General features: G+C 37.3%; 1 protein-coding gene across 4 annotated transcripts in view; it reads left to right on the top strand.

Annotated features, from left to right (window-relative positions):
- The first annotated feature begins 2,052 nt into the window (after positions 1-2,052).
- Positions 2,053-24,651, top strand: part of LOC133516972 (probable 3',5'-cyclic phosphodiesterase pde-5) — a 34,992-nt gene continuing 12,393 nt past the window's right edge. For 3 of the 4 annotated variants that reach the window (XM_061850099.1, XM_061850181.1, XM_061850256.1), the window contains exons 1-10: positions 2,053-2,111; positions 4,054-4,193; positions 5,217-5,306; positions 6,130-6,177; positions 16,260-16,450; positions 17,300-17,914; positions 22,007-22,093; positions 23,002-23,136; positions 23,640-23,768; positions 24,266-24,474. In XM_061850099.1, the coding sequence (XP_061706083.1) occupies positions 4,067-4,193; positions 5,217-5,306; positions 6,130-6,177; positions 16,260-16,450; positions 17,300-17,914; positions 22,007-22,093; positions 23,002-23,136; positions 23,640-23,768; positions 24,266-24,474 (1,631 nt within the window). In that variant the 5' untranslated portion in view covers positions 2,053-2,111; positions 4,054-4,066. The remainder of the gene's footprint in view (positions 2,112-4,053; positions 4,194-5,216; positions 5,307-6,129; positions 6,178-16,259; positions 16,451-17,299; positions 17,915-22,006; positions 22,094-23,001; positions 23,137-23,639; positions 23,769-24,265; positions 24,475-24,651) is intronic. The other variant, XM_061850326.1, reaches the window with a different exon arrangement.

The following is a 24,651-nucleotide window of genomic DNA, read 5'->3' as shown; positions in this document are numbered from 1 at the left end:
AATCGCCGCTCCCGGTACAGCGCCATCTCACGGGATATTTGGTAACAGTTTATATATTAAAGAACTTTACAAAAGTATGGACGCGAACAGTATGTGAAGTTGCCCCGCGAGTAAACAGCCACTGTGCCAACTCGCGTCTTATGCATATTTCACTTCCACCTTGCGAGCATATAGCTCTAACTTCGCACTCTGGACGGCCGGTAGAGGCAAGCCACAGGTGAGAGTCCTGCGACTCCTGCGGCCCCTGCTCAGTGTTCACTCCAGCCGGCCAATGAAGGCAAGCCGGAGAGAGGGACCTGACCGACTCAGGGGTTTGGGAGGCCAAGGAACGTCACTTCTCATTTAGCTCGCCACAAGCTGCCCTGGGGGCTTATAAATATTATCATTATTAATCAATCAATCAATGGGATCAAAATTTTTACATTAAAATTAGACTATATTTGCAATTGCAGACTAACTAAAACCTTAACCTTTTACCTCCTCACCTAAAGTCGTCGTTACTAGTCGTACACACAGCTCCAAGGACAACTATATGTGTTATGGCGGACGCTGTCAAAGTAACCTTCACACTTTCAAATAAGGTTTACATGAGCTCGCTTGCGCCCGGGAGCTTGGCGTGTTAGTGACGTTTTTGTTTATAACGTAAAGCGTTCAAAGCAAAAATATAAAAAATCACAAAAACATTATGTTACTCTCATTTAATATTCAATTTTACATGCATGTTAACACAGAAGTATAGTTTTGGATCAAACACATTTTAGAAAGAGGTCACTTTTGTGGACGATATAAAGTACTATACAGTGTGTCCATTGTACAAAGCCGAAATGTACATATGCATTAGGGTATTTAGAACCAGTGTACAAAGTATCATAACAAACGGTGTAGCGGTTTCGAAGAAATTAACAAATTACCATTTTTTACTTTGGAGCAGCCTGTATGTGTTAGTATATAGCTCCTAAGGTAATAGGTAAGGTAAAGAATAGTATGGAACCTTCTTCGACCTTTTTGATTATCTTTTTTATTTATGACACTAATAAGCTTCTGACTTTTGAAAAATGTCATCATTATCAAATATTTCGAACAAATTGTCAAAAACACTGCCAAAGATGTTACACTGCCACTTCTTTTTGTTGTCGATTATTTCAAATAACTTTTCTTCGAAAAATTTACTTTTTTATCTTTTGATCTAATTAAAAAAATATTAACGTCAGAACATTCCTGAGTAACCCTACGTGGGATTTCAGGGTTTGTCCAATAGCTAAGGTCACCCTGTATGGTCTCAAGTACTGAAAAAATGTACCCCGCCTGTAATGGTGCCGCGTACACTGAAAAAAATATGATCTATCGAGCACATATTAAAGTGATTTTCAGTAAAATTAATATCTCTATACAATATCAGCCAATGTTTGAAAAACAGTATAAACAAACCAGTAACGTTCACTGTTTGAACATTTCTAATTATTGATAAAACGATAAAAATAAACGAACAGACGCTACATTTTATGGTTATGGTTTAAGAATTTATTTCTCCAAAAGAATATTACAATTCAATACTTTTGTTTCTTATGGCGCTAGTGCACTTCAAATACTCGCAAAAACGGCCTAATTTACTGCCGCAATGAGAAGCATGGTTTTCAAAACTGACATCAATTAACCTAAAAAGCAAAACAGTCCGACACATCATTTTATTACTATTTAGAACTCAAAATTTCGTTATATTTGGTTAAGTTTTGGAGGATGAAACAGTCGAGTATCAAACATCGTTTTTTGAGATTTTCACGCAGTATTTTTCGCCTAGCCTGGCGTTGTCCTTATCGCACTAGTTTAAGGAGCCGCTTCCGTTAGCGACACGGATATATTCAAAATGACCCTTCACCTTGCCTTGCGTGATGGCATAATCATAAAGCGTTTTGCCAATATTTAACTACAGAGTACTTTATGACACCTAATTGATTACTTTCATAGCTACGATAGACTATAATATAGTAGCTAATTGCTTTTAAGCTAACGATTCAATTAATATTGCTTAGTATAAAAGGCGATCCCGCAAGTTTTCCCTGTTCATTGTAACGTAAATAACAAAAACAGGAGTATGTTTTGAAATCCGTCAGGTATGTTTTTTTTTATTGACTTTGCACTGTTTGTTTTTTGATGTTTATAATAATTCAAAAGTTTTCAAGGAAGATGTGATAACTTGAGAAATAAAATGGAAGAAATTTAAACTTAGAATAAGAATAAGAAATCATTTATTGCTACACAAAATACAATGTTTAACTTAAAAAAAATAATAATAGGCATGCGCGGCAAAAGGAACGGACTCAGCATACGCTGCGTCAGCCATTTTATTACAAATTGACTGCGCAGCGCTCATTTTCAGTCCGTCCCCTTCACTGAACCACATTGATATGACATGCGGGTTATAATGGATTTTTTGTTTTATTACCAGAGATAGCTTGTGTATACAATTATAGTACGAAAAAAATAAAGACATTTTTATTACAAGCGAATATTATTATACTTAAAGTAGAACTATTTAAGGTTAAAATTTCTTCAATTTTATCTCACGTGTTATAAACTTCTTCCCGCCGTGTACGGAATTATTGATATCATTGAGATGTTTTAGTCAGAATCTGGAGATGTATTGTCTAAGAGCTATCTTCATTAAAAGGATACTTATGTAATCCCTTTGCTAAAGAAAGCACGCTAAGCTCGAAGAATTTGACACTCTATTTTCTATCTCTTGCCTCTTGCGTACGCGCATGTTTATATTGCTGTCCTGCTTGCACAGCGTCGGCGGAACAGTAATGTAAAGCCTGACCAGTAATATATGATCGCGTGATCATATTGCCATATTGTGGAATTTCATTGGAAATACATTTTTCTCAAACTTGCTATGAAATGATGACATGACTTACGTCAAATTAGGTCCGGAAATACTACATATCAAGTGGGATGAGTAAAGATGATATGTAATGGAATTTTATACTGCCTTACACACCTAGGACTGAAAAGCAACCTTCTTTTGTTTTTTAACGTCAAATTGTGACACAACGTCTTGGCATTCAACCATCAACAAATATAGGTACGGTACCTGATCTGTTGTGCATATTCGTTGCTTAGCAACGGCGGTGGCGCATCGCGCCGGTGCGCGGACTTACGAGCGTAAGGCACCGCTGTAGTAGTTCGCCACAAAACAAATGGACTACAATTTTTTGTTTTAATTGCAAGTTTGAGAAAAGCACTATACAAATCTCGGCGTGAAACGAGATTGCCGGCCGCGTATCTCTATCCGTATATATCTACTTGGCCTGCAACCCTACGTTTCCCGGCCTCTATAGTAATGTACTATTTCATACTAAACTGAACTGTCACCCTATACATGAGAATAACAGCGCCCTCTTGACAATGATCATATATTTCTGGTCGGGCGTTATATCAGATAAGAAATGGCGTGTCAACGTACGAAATTAATCGTGATTAGCATCTTTACATTAGCCTGCTACTCTTTTTTTACTTACAAGCTATTAAAGATAGACTTCCCTTACCCCATTTATTTTATATGCTATCATCTAAAGGGATTTCATTATACCGTAATTCTATCATTTTCCAGGGGGGCTAGACAAATGGTTGCCAGAAAACGCCAATCGAAACGGAAAGTCGTAGAATCTAGACCTAAATCGACCGGAATATTATTAACCGTGATTATCTTTTATATCGTTTTTGAGCACCCGATATTTCAACGCACGGGTAACCGGCACGCATTCTACCCTCATACGGTTTATCATATCCCGGTCGATTTAAGTCTAGTGAAACTAACCGTGAATCATTCAAAACTGTTAGTCGTAGAATCTGTCATTCTTATAAGTACATTTTTGCTTTTGTTCGGCATTCCTCGATGTACGATTGTCTTAGCTAGGCCTCCTTGGCAGTATTTGCTGAGCGAACTAAACTTATGTCTCTTCAATTTTTTTCACACAATTTGCTGACCGAAATCAAACTTGTAATTTTGTCCGTTTTATGAAGTTTATACTCAAGGTTGATATTCGCTTGCAGTATTTCTATTGCCATGGCTGGGCTGTCCCCCTCGCCTCGCGTCCCACGAATACGCTCAAAGGAGACGAGCCCTATCCCGTCCCCCCTGCTGACCCAGAGGCTGACGCCACGGCTGCCGCCGATAGTGATCGAACGTGTAGGTAGGTATCGAATATTGATCATACACGCCAATTTGAACGCACACAGCTACTGTCATGGCTGGACTGACCCCCTCGCCTCGCGCCCTCCGTTCAAAGGAAACAAGCCCTGTTCTGTACCCGCTGCTGACCCAGAAGTTGACCGCGCGGCTCCACCGATAGTAACCAAACGATTGGGTTAGTATGTTAAGTATCTAATACTAATCATTTTTTCTACTGTCATGGCTGTATTGTCCCCCTGGCCTCGCGCCCTTTGTTTAAAAGAAACAAGCCCCCTGCTGACACAGAGGTTGACGTCATGGCTGCCGCCGATAGTAACCAAACGATTGGGTTAGTATGTTAACCATCGGATATTTGTTTCTTAAATTCTCATCAATAATCAATTTTATAAATATTTATATATTATATATATCGTTCTCAAAGTATCCTTACTGTGGGACTTTAGTCAAATTGTGTAATAATGTCCTATAATGTTTATTTATTTATACTGGTAACTTTTTCTATTGTCATGGCTGGATTCCTAGCGCCCTCCGTTCAAAGAAAATAAGCCCTATTCCGTCCCCCTGCTGACCTGGAGGTATCTAATACTGGTCATTCTTTCAACCATGGCTGGACTGTGTCCCTCACCGCGTGCCCTCCGTTTAAAGGAGATAAGCCCTCCGTCCCCCGTACTGGCCCAGAGCTTACACCACAGCTGCGTGCGGCGAGTGACCGATCGTTTAGGTTAGTACCTAATGGCGTTATTCATAAACACGCTATAAGTCTGAATTAGCTATTAAGAGAGGTATTTAGCCGTCCCGCGAGTTTTTACATTTTATCTACCTAAATTACTCTGAGTATATACCTACTTTTGTTTACAGTTTTGCTTGCCAGATCCCTCGGCTATATCACTAGCAATTCATGCGGAAAAAAATACTGCTATGGTGTGCATTTATTTTCAATTGATAAATGAAAATGAGATATTTAATATTTAATAACAATATTTAACACTGGATAACAGTATGGAGTCCATTTATGTGTTTTCAGCGAAGGCGCCGTGCCCTCCGCCGCCGTCGCCGGCGCCCTGGTCGTGGTACCATCGCAACTGCCACAGCCCTAGGCCCCAGCAGCTCCCATGTAAGTTTCCAGGGATAGCCCCCTTCCTGGGTAATGGTCATTATTTATATAAGCTTTTTTCGCTGGCTATGCTTTTCTTTCAACAGGTAAGCAATACTCATCTAGATAATGCTAACAAACCAAAACACAAAATATATTGCGTTGTTTTAGTTATCATGGAGTTCCTATGGCCAACTCCTGTGTTCATCATCAGATCGGCTCGATGGTACCATGAGGGCCAAGCCACATAATTATTTTGACTATTAATGTGTAGTTTTTGAAGTTAGGGCTTGCAGAGTTAGAAGCTTGGCTCTACGTGAGATCTGATAACTTATTGTTATTGACATTAACAGTGCGAGTCTTGGCAACATTTTACATGAAAATGTTTTTGGTGGGATTTCACATATTTTTGTAAGTTGCTTATAACAATCTTCAGAACCCTAATTTGAAGGGTGGATGGTACTAAAAATCCTGAAATACGTATTTTATTATTTATAACAAGGAATCTCTATATACATTTTCAGACCTCTAGCATCAGAAATTTGCGGCAGTCTCATACAAACTTTCATCCCCTAGGTTAAGGGGTTGGGGGGTTAATGGTTCAAGTTTTAGATTCTATTTGTTGTTTGTGTACAAATACTATCCTATATACCAAATTTCAGCTTTCTAGGGCTTCAGGAAGTACTCTAGAGTTTTGATGATCATTAGTGAGTGAGTGAGTCAGTGACTCCCTTCGGTCGTGTTTTAATTTATCGCTACTCGTTTCGAATTTCCTATTTTTCGCACTTGTATCGTAATGTACTATTCACATCTCTTGTGTATTGTATTTATTTCTCATTTTCAGCCTCTCGGCTCCGCCGATTCCCGAACAGAAGTTCACGAATACAAAAGGGTAAGTAGGTGGAATTTTATTATGTTGTAGAATTTATTTTTCGTCAGTTTTGGATAAAGTTTTACTGGTTTGAATAACTCCTCATTCTGTACAAAATCAAATATTTAAAAAGTCGTAAATTTCGAAATGTTTAATCTACCTACTTCTTCATTATTAATAACTATGTACCAAAGAGCATATAATCACTACGTTTTACTATGTACTTGTGATTAAAACATTTGTGTCAATAATCTATTTATGTCAATATAGAAAAAGGCGGAAAATTTTAAATATAGGTTTTAAGTGTTGTCCTCTCATAATTTGAATTGGGCGCCTTTTTATACTGACAAAGTAGATTTGCCAGAGAATATAACAACAAAGTAGTGTAATATATCCATTTTGTAGTGGTCCATACTGAATGCATTACAAAAAAATAAAAATAAGGACAATGTAGGGCAGACCGTCTACGAGGTAAAACCGTCTACAAGCTCTTTCGTCGCTTCTAAAGGTCTAACTCTAATGGCTCTGCTACACGATGGGCCATCATACTCGCCCACTAAGATGGGCCAGCGTGTAGAGAGGCTAGGGGTGTCGGATGACTAATGACGTGGCGGGATGGCCACGGTGTTAGCTTATCGTCCGCACAAAGGTAGTGGGCCAGCGATGGTGTGGGCGCATCTACACGTGGCCCATCCCCTAGTGCGTACTCTAAAGCATCGCATTGCCATCTCGCTGTTCCAGCGCTGGGCCATCGTGTAGGGGAGCCATAACCATCCCAAGGGTATCTCGCGCTGGTCCAGCGCGGAGCCATCGTGTAAAGGAGCCATAACGTTTGTATTCGCTATGTGCACGACTGTCACGCAATCACAAATCTAGGGGAAAACGTCAATTCACTACATCTTATAAAACTACTCTTAAACGGTGTATTTTTTTTTTTTTTTTTTTTTTTTTTCTGATTTATTTATTTATTTATAAACTAAGCAAATTTTACGGGAGGAATTAAAATAAAAACTCGGAAAATTATCGATGTTGCCTCAGGCTTTAATTCAACTCTAATACTTTACTAACAGTATTTGAACGTAGCCCTGTTTTATCGCCGAGTTCATAAATATATACACATTTCTTCACCTTGTACATCATATATATTTTTTAGAAATTATTCAGTTTAGAAAAAAATGATTTTAGAAATCATTTAATATCATTTTTGAAGAGCTATCCATAGATACCCCACACGTATGGGTTTGACGAAAAAAACATTTTTGAGTTTCAGTAAGTATGGGGAACCCACAAAATTTAATGTTTTTTTTTCTATTTTTGTGTGAAAATACGATAAGGAATATTACGTAAAACTCTGCATAGGGGGCGCCACAAGCACAAACTGCAAATGTCATATTTATTCGTAACACATAATCTGTGAAAACTTCTTAAGGTATACTGTATATAAGTTGCTATATGGATTACGGTTTACGCCAGTGCTGCCACTGGCGGCAGAACATTGCATTAGTTCTCCCCATTTATTAATGATAGAGGCAGAGAACGAGCGGTTTTAATTCAAAACAGTGTATACAGGGTTTAATCCCCTGCAATAATTTACGGGCTTAATATTTTTAGCAATTAAGATCGTTGACATATAATATATTTTTATTTAAATTACTTAACAGATAAAGTTATTTAGAAATTAGTGTTTTTGTAAATATATTTGTTTTTTATTCTTTTTGACATTTCGACATAGGTTGGCCCTAGCTATGTTTACATTGACATTTCTTTTTTGTCGTGACATTATTTTATTTATTAATTAAATTTATTATTTTTTAATTTCTATTTAATGTTTTTAAGCTGACGATCTTTTAGTGAAAGCCTTTGTTTTATCCTTGTGTGCAAAATAATCTGTCTTTTTCTTTAAGAAATAAATAAATCTAATCTAATCTATATAGGTCATATTGAGGAACTTTTACTATAGGACTAATCCCGAAATCGCGGAAAAAATACTCTCCTATAGGAAATGTCAAGGTCACACAGCCAAAATGTATGAAACCGCCAATTTTTTTCGCGGTTTCGAAGTTGATTCCATAGTAAAAGTTGCTCAGTATGACCTATATGTTCCCGTATATTATTGCAGGTGACTACCTAAATAAACCTGTATATAATTAAGTCATAATACATATCTAGGAGACCGAGAAAACATATAAAAACTCAAAAATGCGCGTTTTCCTAGAGATAAGATCTAGCTAGATCGATTTTTCGCCCCCGAAAACCCCCATATAGGGAGCATATTTAATCGAAAGCGTTAGAGCCGTTTCCGAAATTTTAAAATATATAAATAAATACAAATATACAAGAATTGCTCGTTTAAATAAAGATCGGAACAAAGAGATGTCCTAGTCATATACACCGTGTTTTTATTGAATTCCGTTAACTCTGGGGTATGCGTAAGTACGTTTAAGGAAACTGTAAAACAAAAAAACAAAAAAAATAAAGTAATTAAATGTTACATATAGCGTTGTTGTAACACAGGCATTACATTTAATTCAACCAAACAATTGAAAACGGTGACATAACAATGTCATTTCGGACATCAAAAGTCCAAGATAGTAATTACGTTAGCAAATGTACACACATATTTAAATAGGCCCTAAGGCAGTATACGCTCACAAGGGCCTTATAAAATAAAAAGGCCTTAAAAGAGAAAAAATAATCATAGGGCCTTATAAGATAAAATGCCTTATAAGAGAAAAAATAATCATAAGGGCCTTATAAGATAAAAAGGCCTTATAAGAGAAAAAATAATCAAAAGAGCCTTATAATAAAAAAAAAAATAATTACTCAGAAATGGAGTTAATTAGAATACCAGTGTCCTTGAGAAAATTACTTAATTTAAAATGAACGGAAAAAACACGGTCTATAAGCCCAGTTAAAATCGATACAGCTCTCAAATATTACATAGGTATAAGCCTACAATACATAGGTAAATATTAAATAGGTCTGTAACTCTGCAAGTATAACACGGGGGCCTGGGCTACCTAGGGTCAGCGGCCGCTACACGACCTGGATTCGTGATGGTTACTTCCTGGAATTCGGGTTGCGTACTACATGCATGCTGTATTGATCTATATTTCTCTATGGTATAATAATTTACCTCTCTATTTTTGTGGGGGCCCATCTTGTAGGGGCAAGTCAACGTCTGCTGGAAATATAATTGTATACAATTTTAATAAGGTCAGTTTATATCCATTAGCCCAATATTTAGTCTAGATTTCATCACCCCTCAATAGTTGTTACACCATAGTGGGTGCTGCCTGCGTTCGTCCCATGACACGGGCCCGAACTTGAACACGCTACCTTTTTCTACAGACATATTGGTTTGACAAAGTTTAGCAGTTATCATGTCATAACAATTAAGGTTACATTTAATTATCCCCCTACTGACCACTTTTACGTTAAACATGACTAACTGTCACAACAAACAACAATCCTTATCCCAGGACCCCGTCACACCCCCCTCAACCCCAATGCACCCCATGCCACCCACCCCCGCTGCAAGCCGATGCATTCTCTACCCGGCCTCAAATGCACTAGCGGCTTTGACGGTACAGCACGCAGTCCGTACGCGAAAAACTTTGAACATATCGCGTAATTTAAAGAAAATTTCTAAATTACAAAAAAAACTTAAGTGTTTGAAAGTAGTACACTTAATCATAAATTGATGGCAAATAAACTGTTTTAGGAAGAAATCTTTTTAAGTAACATAACTTTTTTTATTAAAATGGGTCTCACATTTAGCCAAAGAGCCTTCGAAGATATGCTAGATGCAGTTATTCTGCTTTCCCTAGTGCTGTACATTGCCTATGGTTTGAAATATGCGGCTTATAGATATTTATCAAAAACGGAATACAGTGAAAGTCTATATGAACTGGCGTAGAAAGATTATAGGGAAAAAATAAAATGTTACTTCGAAAACTTTAAAGTCTGTGTTATAATGTGGGTGTTAATGACGCAACAGGTGACAGTGCGCGTTTTCCTAAGAATCTTTATGTTGTTCCTGTTATGCTACGTAGCTATTTCATAGAAGACAATGCTTTTTGAAAAAAAAAAAGTTTGGGTAAAGTTGAGTGAATTACTTGAGGTAAAATTACCAAAGGCGCATACAGACTTTTAAGAGTGATTTAGAATAAACATTTTGGTTAAAGTGCGAGTGTGTATGTAGAACGGTACGTAAATAATTGACTTTCTTTTGACAATAAATTACGTCAGAATTGGTCCATACGTACTATTTATGGAAACTCTCAAGTGACTACTTAAATTAATGAACGAGTATATAAAAAACTAATATTCGGAAAAAATAACTTAAATTTAAAAAGTGAGCCGAAAGTGATTATAAAAAAGTATGAAATGACAATTTTAATCTTTGACTTGATACGAATTTATTAACACTAATGTTTGAAACTTTTCGGTCTTTTACTGAAAGTTATTTGGAGTTTTAAATCTGAAACTATAACTTAATATAAAAATACAATTTTAAAGAAACAATATACAAGCAAATAAACACTTATTTCTAAAAGATAACTTTTTGGTATAACCACAAAAACCATGGAGTACTTCAAAACCTGCTTTCTCGGAGAACCCTCTACTACGTACGGTAAGTTTAACCTATACGGTGATTTTGTTATATCTGTCACCGTGTTTTTTTTTATTTGCGTTAATTTCAAGGGTGCATTCCTGAGCTTAAATTAAGTAACTCTCTCAAAGACACTGGTATTGTAATTAACTCCATTTCGGAGATAATCAGTATCTTATTTTTATCTTATAAAGCCCTTACGAGTGTGTACACTTACCTTAGGGCCCGTTCGCATATTGATTAGTGTTTAGTACGGGTTAATACATTTGCTACTAAACGTAAGTACTATCTCGGACGATTGATGTTCGAAATGACATTGACATGTCACAGTTTTCAATTGTTTGATTGAGATAAATGTAATGCCCGTGCAACAACAACGCTATATGCAACATTTAATTACTTTTTATAACAATAAAATATTTTAAAAAAATTTAAAAAAAATTTTTTTTTTGGAAAATAACTATATCATGTAGTTTCCTTAAAAGTACTTACCAATACCCCGAAGTTAACGGAATTCAATAAATACACGGTCTATAATCTGTTGTTCTGTTCATTTCTCACTAAGACGTAATTAAAGTTACAGAGGAAAATGCCCTCAATTGAAGAACTTCAATTTTCGCGGTAGGTTCCCTGAGGGGTAAGGAGAGCCCTGGCCGCATAGCCAACGTTACAATTGTTAACGCTCCGTAGCGTAGCGTAGTCATCTCTCTCTATCACTCTTCCATATTAGTGCGACTGTGACAGTTGCGTTTCGTTCGCCACGGAGCGTGAACGATAGGCACGTTGGCTACGCGGGCTGGTGGCCTAGCGGTAAGAGCGCGTGAGGTTCAACCCGGAGGTCGCGAATTCAAACCTCGGCTCGTACCAATGAGTTTTTGGGAACTTATGGACGAAATATCATTTGATATTTACCAGTCGCTTTTCGGTCATAGAAAACATCGCGAGGAAACGGGACTAATCCTAATAAGGCCTAGTTTACTCTGGGTTGGAACGTCAGATGCCAACTGCAATTCTTGGGATTCGTTGTTTATGGGGCCTACCACGAAAATTAAAAAAAGCTGTCTCAAAATCGGCGAATGATTATGTCATTGTTTTCTACGGACCAGCAATTTTTTTTCGCGTTTTCGGGGCTGGCTCCATAGTTAATGTTGTTCGGTACTAGTATGACCAAGGTAAATATTCACCCTTCTGAGCATGCTGCTTTTTTGTATCGACTAAATTGATCTAGGTATACAGTATGTAACATATAACCCCTTGAATGCCGCATGAACCATAACGTTAAAAACGCTCGCTGTGAGGCGTACAAGGACAAAGAAAGCTTCATGATTTGAAATAAGACTCATTTTTCTTTATTTGCAGTAATAATATTAGCGTGTGCGTGATTTTTGGGACAAATGGTTAATAGGTAATGTAGTTATTTTTCGCATTTTGTACAGATTGGATATTACAAAAATGCCGATATACCCTCAACCTACCTACGTAGGGGGACCCATGTAATTGCGCAACCCCCCTGACCTATATCGATATATTGACACCCCCCCCCCCCCCCCCCCCCCCCCCCGCACGGCCCTCATATAACCTGCCTCTCCCTTATAGGTACTATATTATATATTATTGATTGTTGCGATTACAATATATCGCAATCAGAATAGAAATTAAAAATGTATGAAACATTTTTGCTAAACAAATCATGCTAATACAATAAATGAGAAAGAAACTTTGTATGTCCGCGTCTTCACACTTGCACAGCTGAACTGATTTAGATAAAACTGTATACCTATGGAGATAGTTTGAGTTCCGAGGAAGGATAGTTTTTATTTTTAATCACGGAAATCATAATCATAAAGATATTGGGCTATTTTTGTAGTGTAAGTACAATTATTTTTTTTTAATTAAGGTGACTGTGGGCAAGACCGGCATACTTTATTTATTTTTTACTTTGGAGTATTCTAGCTCCGTTAATTATTCACTTACGTGACCGCTTGTAATCACATACGATGAAGAATTTCATAAATAATAGTTAAGCTATAGTGACAGATCATTTTAATCATAAATTAAGCAAAAACAATAGTATTTTTTAAAATTCGGCGAGTAGACGGACTTCCCGTGTAGTTTAAGGTAAGTCCGTCTAGTAACGATATCAGCCATACTATGGGTGCTTATGTGTTCGTATTCGAATCCTTACAAAGAATGAAACAAGACAATGAAAAGTGTACTCTAAACTTGTTAATATAGGGTTTAGATTCGAAATAAACACAATTTTTCTTACTAAAAGGTAAGTATTACGTAAATATATTACGTAGGCATATATTACGTAAATGGGGTGGTAAACCTTTTCTGGAAAATAATTATACGTACTTATTTTTTGGACTTCTCAAATAAAATACCAATAGTCATTTTAAATTTACTCGTTGTTTTAAATTTACGGAGATCAAAGAGGGTAACATAAATAAACTACTACTAATAAAAACTACGAACACCGTTTAAGTTTAAATCAAATAGTGATTGGCAAATCAAACTCCATAACACAAGTAGGTACCCTACATACGTAAATTTTCAGGATAAGTAAGGCGAAGAACCCACGTCACATAGCGGCGTGGCACGCGCGGTACAGCGTTGGCGTGGAGCGTAATCTTGTATCACGGTGTAGGCAAAACGCCTAAACCACGCAAAGTACAATAAATGTTTCGAAATAAAAAATACGTACGGACTGATATGGCTGCAATGATTTTAATTTTCAAAACTGTCAAAAAAATATGACTGTACAACCGTATTCTAAAATTCAAGAGGAGTAAAAAGGGTAATAATATGTGTCATAAGTATAATAATATAACATATGAAGGCGATGATCATGGGTTCGAATCCCGGTAGGGGCATTTGCTTGTATAATCTACACAGATATTTGTTCCTCCAGTCATGTTTGTTTTTTATGTATTTATCTATATAAGTTTGTATATATCATCACCTAGCACCAATAGTAAAAGCTAAGCTATGCTTAGTTTGCGGCCAATATTTATTTATTTATTTACTTAATAGGTATTTTCTTATTTGTATTTTCGATTACATAGTGCGGAGGATGAAGAACACATTTCTTTAGTAGTTTCGAGATTAAAATTGTTAATAAACACAAACATCATGCGCAATGTCGTAAAGATGCGTATCTGTAGTAACCTTATAAAATCGTAATAAATAATATTGAAGTCATTTAACAGTTGGTAACCTCTGATTCAAGGAAAGTCCGGCATATGACGGACTTGCCTGGTGCATAGTAGACGGACTTTCCAACTTAGCAAAATTTTAATGTGGTGAATGATGGAACGTATAATTAAAAAACTAAGCCAATATCTGATAATTTAAACACATAATAAAGATTGCCGGGTCTTATATTACTTACGTAGTCAATTTCTGGTGCAAAATCTTGTCACAAACTATTTTTAACAATTTTATTTGCAGAGACTGTCGCACTATAACTTCGAGTTCCATAAACGTAATGACTTGTTTACGCGGATTGCTCTGAAGTTAGTTGTCACAGCGCCATCTGTTTTAGAGTGAGGGAACTAGCGCGAAAAACTGACTTATAAACTCGACGCCAAAGTGGCAAACGCTTTCTAATTCAAAAGTTATAATGTGTTGACGGACTTGCCTTGTAGACGGTCTTGCCCACAGTGACCTTATAAAAAAATATTCTAGATATAACTTTTACCGCTGACTGTACTTTTCTTTCAATGGGCAAACGATCGAGAAAATTCTTACAAACCCAAAAACATTTTTTTTACATGAAAACTGTCTATGTTATTCAGATAGCGTCAGATACAATATACATAAAAATGGAGACGGTAAAAAGTACACAAAAAAAGCTGTTAGCTTCAGTAGTAATGTGCAGAGGTAGTAGATGGTCGCTCTCAAAAGCTTTAATGTGTCGTTTTATACCCAAACACAATTGTTTGCGCTGTTTTATCGCACAGTTCCTATGGAACCTACGGTGTTCATCATCAGATCAGCTCGATGGTACCATAATATTGCATTGTCACCCGACCCGATATGTATGTGAAGTAGAGGTCGGCGCCGCAGCCCAAAACACCGGCGGCGGCGCGCGGGCATTTGTACTCAGCGCGGCGCGGCGCCGCCAGCGTGAATATCATTGTCTAAAGAAAATGCAAATTTATTATTTTTTCTCAAAAATTGCGTAGAAATGTTGTTTTTACGTTTGTAGGCTAGGTTCTGGTAGGCACGTTCGCATAGGCTGCGAAATACTGCGTTGCTCAAATGCTCACGCTTGAGTGAGGCAGCGGTAATACATTTCCATTCGTTCGTTTGCTTAGGCTGGCAAAGTGACACTTGTCACACGCCGCGACGTACATTGAACTCTTCAAGTTTTTGTAATATTGAGATCAGCGTGACTTTTTTGATGACCCGGCGGCGGCGGCGGCGCGCCGAGGCTAGTCGGCGGCTGCGCGCTGGCGTGGCGCGAACCTCTAATGCATAGTACAAAGAGTGGGGAAGTAGGTTATCTTCATACAAACGCACCGCGCGCGGCTTGTATGTGTGTGCCATAGTATCTTTACGTCGCCGCACGCACACTCAAACAAAATCTCGACCCGTTTCTCAGTGCGCCAGTCGGGGCTTTTGTTTGAGTATGCGTGCGCACACATACGAGCCGCGCGCGGTGCGTTTGTACTTCCCCACTCTTTGTACTATGTCTTATGTGAAGTTTCAGCTCAATTGAATTGAATAATGGAAAGAGTGTATAATTTAGCTTGCAATATTTGACCCAAACACATGTATATATGTATACATACAAACATTATAAGTTAAATAAAAGTTTATAATATAAATAATCCAAATATATGTTTAACACTGAATTTTTCGTATTACTAAGTATATGCGCCTCAGGCGGCCACTCGTTGAAATCTATGTACCTGTCGAGCTATCTATTAAATTTTTGAAAGCTTCAACTTTTACATAATAGGGAATATTACGCGAAACTCTGCGTAGGGGGCGCCACTACCACAATCTATCACAATCTGAGGGTCTACCGCGAAGCAAGAAAATCGAAATTTCGTTATCTAACCTCATCATCAGTCCTGCAGAGCGATAAAGCGGCAGATAACTAAATTTCGTTTTTCGTGTTTCCCGGCCCTTTGTAAACAACCCGCCTTGATGCATGAATGTCATATTTTATTATCTGTGAAAACTAGTCAAAAAACAGTTTAAGGCATGTATAAGTTACTCTATGGGTACGATAGGTGCTAGTACGATAGGCCATATAAGGCATCCGGGCATAAGGGTTAATTGTCATCATCATAAGTGTATTGTTGTTTTCATTTTATTTTTGTAAGTTTTCGTATTGCACGCCTCCCTAAGACAGGACGTGACGACCTCTTGTAAAGTAGAATAACATCTCATGAGATACGGGGATGTTATTGTTATTCTACTCACTCACTCATGAGTCATGAGGTCATGACCAACAATAAATATTTTGTTTTAGTTGCAGACCCCGACGAGTCGTCCATTCGCATGTACCTCGACGCAAATCCTGACTTTTTGTCTGACTACATCGCAGAGGAGGTGACCGCACGGGACCTGGAAAACTGGCTCCACATTAAACGTCGAGTCGATGGAACAAGCCCCGAGAGCGCCAACTCGTATGTGGTCACATCTTGTGCGAGCAGTAACAAGGTAATACTAGGACTTAGAATGGCTCCGTGTGAAAAAGATAGTCAACGAGAGAGAGATGCCTGTGAGGAGGTTCATTCTAGGTTACACTCAATGACGAAGACACTTGATGGAACCAGCCCGGATAGTGCCAACTCATATGTCGTCACATCGTGTGCGAGCAGTAATGAGGTAATGCCGGAACTTGGAATGGCTCCGTGTGAAAAAGAGACGAGAGAGAGATGCTTGTGAGGAGTTAAGTTCGTTCTAGATTAGGGCATTCTAGGTAGGACTCAACGGTATTGATAGGAACAGCCTGGACAGTGCATACTCATATGTCTTGAGTAATTTACGTGCCTGGGCTTCGTATGGCTTATAAAGAGAAGATTAGATAGTCATATGTCATCACTTATTACCGTCTGTGTGGGACTTGGTTGGCTTCGTATGAATAAGAGACGGAGAATGGAGATTGGACGGGACCAACCCCAGTGTTTGCCAGCAGCTCCATTGTTACGTCACAGCATTAAAGTGCTTTCCTACTGAACCTTTGCTCGAAACAGATAATGTTTCCTTTACTGTAAAATAATAATAGTAAACGGACGATTATTATATTTGTTAATAAATTGTTCATGTTCTATCACACGCAGCAAGCTAATAAAATATTTCTTTATAATTCATGCATGCACTTAGGCCAATTGCAATCGCAAGCAATTGCGATTCCACCTTGACCGTACTTTTCCTTTCCTTGCTAAGAAATCCAGGCACAGTGAAAGGGCCCATAAGCCTTATGCTATTATTGTTATTTAATGTAGAAGCAATTGCCCCCTGAGAGCACATTTCCCAGATGATCTTATTTTTGTCGTCTCCTCGCAGTTCGAAATGTGTTCTGGCTATACCGCCAGAGATTGCCGATCAAGCTCGTCTCCAGTTGAAGAAGAAGATGTACCGTCCGTTGTCCTGTCTGTCCGTCAACAAAGGAAACGACAGAGTTTCATTGTACTTAACGGGAAACAGTTACTAGTCAAATTGTACCCGTATAGGTCAGCATCTGCTGAAATAAGCATGCTAGACTGCCTAAGACATAAGCCGCAAACCATCGAATCTACCACAATGACATCACCACCGAGGCCTAAGACTAAGCGTAAACCAGTCCAAAGTCACTCAAATGGACTGATGCAATCGGGCTATCCTGACCATCGGATGGACTCGTGCAGCCGTTCTGACAGCTTTAGCTCCCTCCTTTCCAATGGCTCACTGGAAGTACATTTGACTAACGGCCTCCATCAGACCAGAAGCAAATCCAACGGTCTTTATCCTGACGGCTCTCGTCATGCTGCATCTTTGAACGGCCATCAATCCAATGGTCATAAATTGTCAAATAGAAACTATAAACGTCAGAGCTCAGTGAATGGGCATGTGCATTCGAATGAGCCTTGCCAAGTTGAGTCGGCGAATGGATTGCCGAGGAAACCCCGCCGAGTGCTGCCGGTGAGTGAGCATCAATAACGACACGCAAAATGACTCTGCAGCAAAATGAACAGATGATGTGGCATATAAACTAACTGCTGTAAGTAGGTAAAAATAGTACACGAAGTATACATTTGTAAGATATTCCGTGTATATGTAATATATCATCAATCAAAATTAAGCCTCAAGATTCTGTTACACGACATTTTGCTACTTGGTCAAGCAGGCTACTAACTGCATGATGTTTTAAGGAATTTTGTCTCACGACTCTCGTCCGACTTTGAATTCGACAAGTGTATGTTTGTTCAATCATAAAAATATATTAAAATATATTATAATATTATTATATCAATTCGGTGTTCATTTCGTTACCATTATTGCATGAAAGTAACAAATACTTGATAAGTAAGTACTCACTGAAGTCGAAAGTATTTTGGTTCAGTAAAATAAAAAATTGCAGGATTGAGTTTGGCACGCTTTATAAATCCGCAAAAAATAGCGCAAGAGTAAAAGGGCATCTAGATTTTATCTTGAGGAAATATTAATCATAAAAATGTATAGTATAAATGTATCTACGAAAATCATTCATTTGACGTTTTTGAAACTGTACGCAAAGTGTAACACAAAGTGTAAAATATTTACTTTGGTCTGTATGCGGTTGATAATATTAATATTATCTAGATATTTAACTCTATGATTATTTCTAATAATAATGGCTTAAGGTAGGTACTATTTAGTCTTGGATACGGCGCGGATAGTCAGCGGTTCTTCTCTCTGCGGCCCTGACAACCGGCAGCTTGAGCCCGGCCCCGCTGCTGGTGGCACCCGTAAGTTAGGTTTTTTTATTATAAGTTTATAAACATTTTGGATTGTGCTAGTATGTCTTTTGGTATTTTATTTTTAAATCCATATTGTAAAAAATCTTAGCCTAAGAAAAATAAATAAACAAAATATAAAATATCATAAATGATGACTGCGTTAGACAGTGTGAAGGTATGTTTGATATAACCAATAAAAACCAATGGCAGTTAGAAAAATGTAAAAGTGAAAAAACTTAGTTCTTTGAGTCGTTGTCACAGTTAACTTCACCGCCATAGACAGTATTGACGCTTAAGTCTTTTATGCCAATTACCGCATTTTGATAATTTTCTAACACTGAATTGAAAAAAAAATTGTGCGGTGAGTCCCTCCGCCCTGAAGAAGTGAAACTTCGTAATGTGGAGATGAAAATAATGCTCTAAAATACATATGGTTTATATTACAGTTTCACTTTTAAAAATATTTTAAATTAAATTTATAAAATAGATTTAATCAAAAAGAAAAAATACAAAAAGTCAGGTTCCACCGAGGTTTGAACTCGGATCGCTGAATTCAGAGTCCAAAGTGCTAACCATTACACGATGGAATCGGCTGAGCTAATCGACGAATTTACTCATCACAAACTCTTACTACTTTTTGTTACCGATTATAGCGTTAAACGTTTAACGCAACCTTGTTGCAAGTCGCATAAGAAGTTTCACTTCACTAAAAATGTATTTGTTCATGGAATCTGGATACAAATTTTCACAAGAACCGGTTAAGAGTTGCGACTTACAGGGGAAATCCGGACATACGAAAGTAAAATGCCACGGAGGCCATCGACCTTTGAATTAGCTTAGGTTATTAATCATTATTTTTGAAATAATAAATCGAGCAGCAATGTGGTTGTATCAAAAATACACGCTGGATAAAATCATTTATTTTTCATATTTCCTTTCTGTCGCAATTGATAAGAATATTACGTTATTTTCGGGCAGTGTATTCCAGTAATATATAGATAGATAAGTAATTTATTTGGCAACTGCAAAAACACACAATATAAAGTTTACCATAGCAAAAAAGATACAATAAAGATAGTACAAGGAAAATGGCACAAAAACGTAAGTAATAAGATTTATAGATAAGTATAAGCACAAATACAAAATGGAAAATTTAACAAATAATATTTACATACTGTGTGCGTTGCAGCAAGACAAAATGGCCTCGGCTCTTCACTCTTTCGAGCAAAGCACAGTACCCCTAGTGTAAATTTATTCGATAGCGTGACGTGACGTACGCGTTTGCGTTAAGTCTCAGTTTCCAAAACGTTCCGCTTGGCGCGCTGTTTCTAAATCCCATACAAAATGGTACTTAACGCAAACGCCGAAATACACAAGAGGTTCTGTACCCCTAGTGTAAATATTTTCGACAGCGAAACGTGACGTACGCGTTTGCGTTAAGTGTCATTTTGTATGAGATTTTTGACTTTCCAAAACGTCCCGCTTGGCGCGCTGTTCAAAAACCCATACAAAATGAGACTTAACGCAAACGCGTACGTCACGTTTCGCTATCGACTAATATTACACTAGGGGTACAGATGTTCTGCCGGAACCCAGGTCACAACAGAATTATAATAAAATGAGAATATCTTTTCGTACATCCAATCTCTCGATCGCTGTGAATCAGTTAATACATTGGAAACTATTGTGTATAGTGCGTATTATATATATGTGTTGGTGAAATCCTAAGGAGATGCTGAAAATTTAATTCAATTGTAAGGTATGCTGGTTAATTGAAATTATCCTTTATATTTCCCTATTTTGATTGTAAAATCCTTGCATATAACTAGTGCATGAAATGAATTATAATTCTTACTACTAGTGTCAGGTACATTATAATCTTGTCTAGCCTCAATTAGATACTAATCGTTTGTCTTAATCTGTAATTTTGACTTATGTATTTATAAGAAAGGGATAAAACATTAATCAATTAATTGCGGCTTGTAGTGCATGAAAAAGGGTGTAAGAATCTGATAGGTTATTAAGACCCACGGCGTAGACTTGGATTAGTTGACATTGCATGTACCTATTTTATTTAAATTGTATAATAAAGTAAATGATTGTAAAAGTGTTCAAATGTCTTTGATTAGTTATGATTTATTCATAGTGCGACCGCTAGGTGGCGCGGTTGCACAGAGCGGGTGAGCCGGTTAACGCAAAATAGTATGTGACAATCCAAATCAAACGGGACCTTATGGCGGTCGGCGCTTACGCCGCGTAGTACTGCATTAGTATTGGCGCACACATCTACTGGCGTGCCCCGCATGCCCGCATCACTGCTCGGAGCTGGATTTGAGGGACGCGACAGCCAGGGCTGTCAACACCGCACCGCATTGGGCAAAAAGGTGATATGATTGTCACGTATGAGCAACGCTAACGGATTTACCTACAATGGCACCTGCGTGCATCCGCCCGTTCCGTGCACCCGCGCCAGCTAGCGGACGCCCATACTTGTGCTTGTATATCTTTTGGGTGTAAGCATTCTTACTTGCTTTCTTCAAATTCGACTTTATCCTTTTTTCACAAAATGCTACATACTATAATACTATATTGGCTAATATTTTAAATTCGGACTATACATCTCGCGTCGAGTGATGGCCCCTATGACAGCTCCTTCGAACCTCTTTTGTTTGAGTTTGATTTTTATAAGAAATATGTTTTTGCGTAATTATAATTAATATGCTAAACTCCCAAAACATGTCAACCAACATTTTACGTGTACAGTCACGTCTGAAAATATTGATACGGACAAAGTGCCAAAAATAGGTATACACGACCTTATTGCCCATATATTAAGGTAGTGTGTACATATTTTTGGCACTTTGTCCGTATAGATATTTTCAGACGTGTGTGTACTCCATATTTTAATGAACTGTCATAGGAACCATTAGTGATGGGCAGCTTGTAAGTTCCCAAAGTGAAACTTACACTTAAATTTCATGAAAGTTTCTGTATATAATTGCCACGACCCTATAAAATCGAAAATTAAAAAATATTTTATATTTCAAATCTAAGTGAGTAAAGTTTAAGAATTAGGTTTATAAAGATTTATATTTGTATTTGAAAGAAAAAAAAACTTTCAATTCAAAAAGTATGGAACGGTGGTGGTAATAATACGATATTTTCCGCGAACGTTTGTAGTGCTACAAGATTTTGTGGTATTTAAATGAAACGGGACTAAAAGTATCTCTTAATATATGACTTTATATTGATAAATAAAAAAAATATAAATTTAATGATAATACTTGCTATACAGGATGGAAAAGAGACACCGGAGAGACGACGGCCGTGTGCCTCGCCTATACGTTGCTTTACGCCAAGGCAGCTGTATTTAAGGAAACCGGCAAGTGTCATTATGCTTTAGAGGGGTTTCTCATTGTTCGATCCTATATCGGATGACCTTAAAAGAGAAATAACTGCTAAAAATGCCCTAGGTATCAAGATTTTTTGTCATTAACAAATAAAAAAAAAATTAAGATTTTTTTTTCAACAAATAAAAATAATGAAATGTATAAAAATTTTTTTATTTATTTTGGTGCTGTTTAGTCGTGTCCGACATCCGATATCGAATCGGACAATGTGGAAATAATTTAACACTATAGCTTCTCTCTTTTTCATCGTTTTCTCACTGCTGAGGATTGACTCTCGATCTCGCCATCGGTAACGTTCAGGGCTATTACCGCGAAAATAGAAGTTTATAAATTTCGAGCACCTATCTCTGCCACTCTTACTACGCCTTAATTGGAGTAAAAGAGAAAAATACTCTAAATTTGTGTCTTAGTGAGAGTAAAAGAGAAAGATCCCCGCAATTCGCGAATTTTAGTTTTCGCGGTAGGCCCCCTGTTGCGAGTTCCACCAGCCGTGCAGGTGCGAAAAGAATAACATGATTCCGTTGATTTACGACCTGACTTGCCACTTAGATTTGCGGCATAACTACAGCTGTTGAACGCTTGAACGTTTTCCTTCTTTCAATTCGTCTTCTTCTATAGTTAAGTTAATTCAGGTCCATTGCAAAAAAATTAAAAACTATATAACGTTTTCGGCAGAGTAAAAAAAAGCTGTTCAGACTACATAACATGAGAGATATACGAGAGATATATTAATTTCATTATCGAAACCACGAAGCCAATTTTAAAGTTTGAAAACATTACATTCAATTATCTTTAATAGAACAAAAAACGACTTCACGAAACAGTTTGTACAAATTGGTAAAATTTTCATCCAAAAATTACCTTCTAGCTTTTGTTACAGGTTAGTCTTGACGACAAGAAGAAAAATATCATATCCGTTATAGAAGATTTAGCATTAAAAGTCTTTCCTGATGCGGTCACAGAGTTGTATCTAGACCTTCAAAATGAAGTATACATTGTTACACAAACCGGCCTCGTAAGTTCATCTTAGCCTTTCTTGCTTAAAGTAAGACCGCTAAGTACAAAAAACTTCGTACATTGACTCGCCATTTCTACCTTTAACACATGTTGAAAGTCGTCATATGTCATCTATATAAACAAAAAAAAAAGGATTTCGCAATTAGAAACGATTTTACCGAAATATTTCAAAAAAGAATATCTAAGAGGTGACAAAAATATTTTTAGTACAATAACAATGTTTTGAAATTAGTCGTTGACATGACCAGTACTGACATTTTATTTGACTCTTCAACATACGCACATTATTGCCATATGTAAACTGCATGTAGCGACATTATTTCAGGGTCAATTATAATCTTGTCAGCTTAGTTAATATAAGTAATTGTGCTTTATATGCCTTCTAACTTTCTTCTTTCTTCAATCATTATTTGGCAGAAAAGATTTTATAGCTTGTCTCTTGTCGCTCTAAGTAGTCACTGATTGGTAATTCTCAAAAAATGTGTCACCGGATTTTTACAGGAACATACACCAGAACAACATGCGCGAATCGCAAGACGAGTTATATTCGAGGGAGTACCATGGTTTCTTAGTCGATTTGACGCGCCAAGACTTTCTAGTTTACCAAAACATGTTATTCATCATCTTTATGTAAGTAGATGTTAAGGTGCAATGAGTTCTTCTCCAACGGCAGCTCACTGAGCACTGACCAGACGGCCGTGCGTACCCGGGATCGAGGATGTCATTGTTACTGAATGGTTATTTTTAGTTCAAACATTATGCATTCTTAGAAGCAATTTTGATAAAATAGTTACACCTTTACCTTTTCTTTCCATCAAGCATCAGTTGTTTAATCAGGTTTTAAATAGAGGAAGTTACTCTAGTAACTACGCTGTAGATAGTTCGTTCTCTAAAACGACCTCAATATTGTTTATTTTATTTTTATGAACCTTATTTATGACCTAAAAAAGTGCCTCGATTTTTTTTACTGCTGACTGAACCCACTGCACTTTAAATGATAATTTAATCTTTGTCATTTATCGCTATTTTCATAATTTTTTACAATGTTAAAGACTCTTATTATTGATCTATCGTTCTCCTAAATTTTTGTGAAAACCTGATTAATAACTAAGCCTTTTTTGTTACAGAAAAACCTCCACGTCGCCTTTATACCGTTCAAATACGAATTCGGTGCAATAGTACTAGAAATTTGGAATACATCTGCGTACACTGTTCACGAGAAAGTTGTGATTCAGAGTCTGCCGCAACTCGTCAGGTTGACCCTGCCGTATCACAGCCGGTATCATTCTCTATTGCAGGAGTCAAAAATGTCAGAGTTTCTGTTGCAGGTAGCGCAGTAAGTGGAATTGACTCATCCCTTAAATTAGTATTGTAACGATAGGAACTCGAGTCTTTTGAGTCTAAATTTGAAGAACTTGACTCGAGCTTACGCGACTGCGCTAGAAAAACTTTCGAGTATTTTAACTCGAGTCTCATAGACGATATTTTTGATGGATTCTGAATAAAGTTTAAA

This window comes from Cydia pomonella, chromosome 1 (assembly GCF_033807575.1).
Source record: "Cydia pomonella isolate Wapato2018A chromosome 1, ilCydPomo1, whole genome shotgun sequence".
NCBI classification, from domain to species: Eukaryota; Metazoa; Arthropoda; class Insecta; order Lepidoptera; family Tortricidae; genus Cydia; species Cydia pomonella.
Note: the sequence above shows the minus strand (reverse complement) of the source record. Positions and strands in the feature narration are given on the sequence as shown.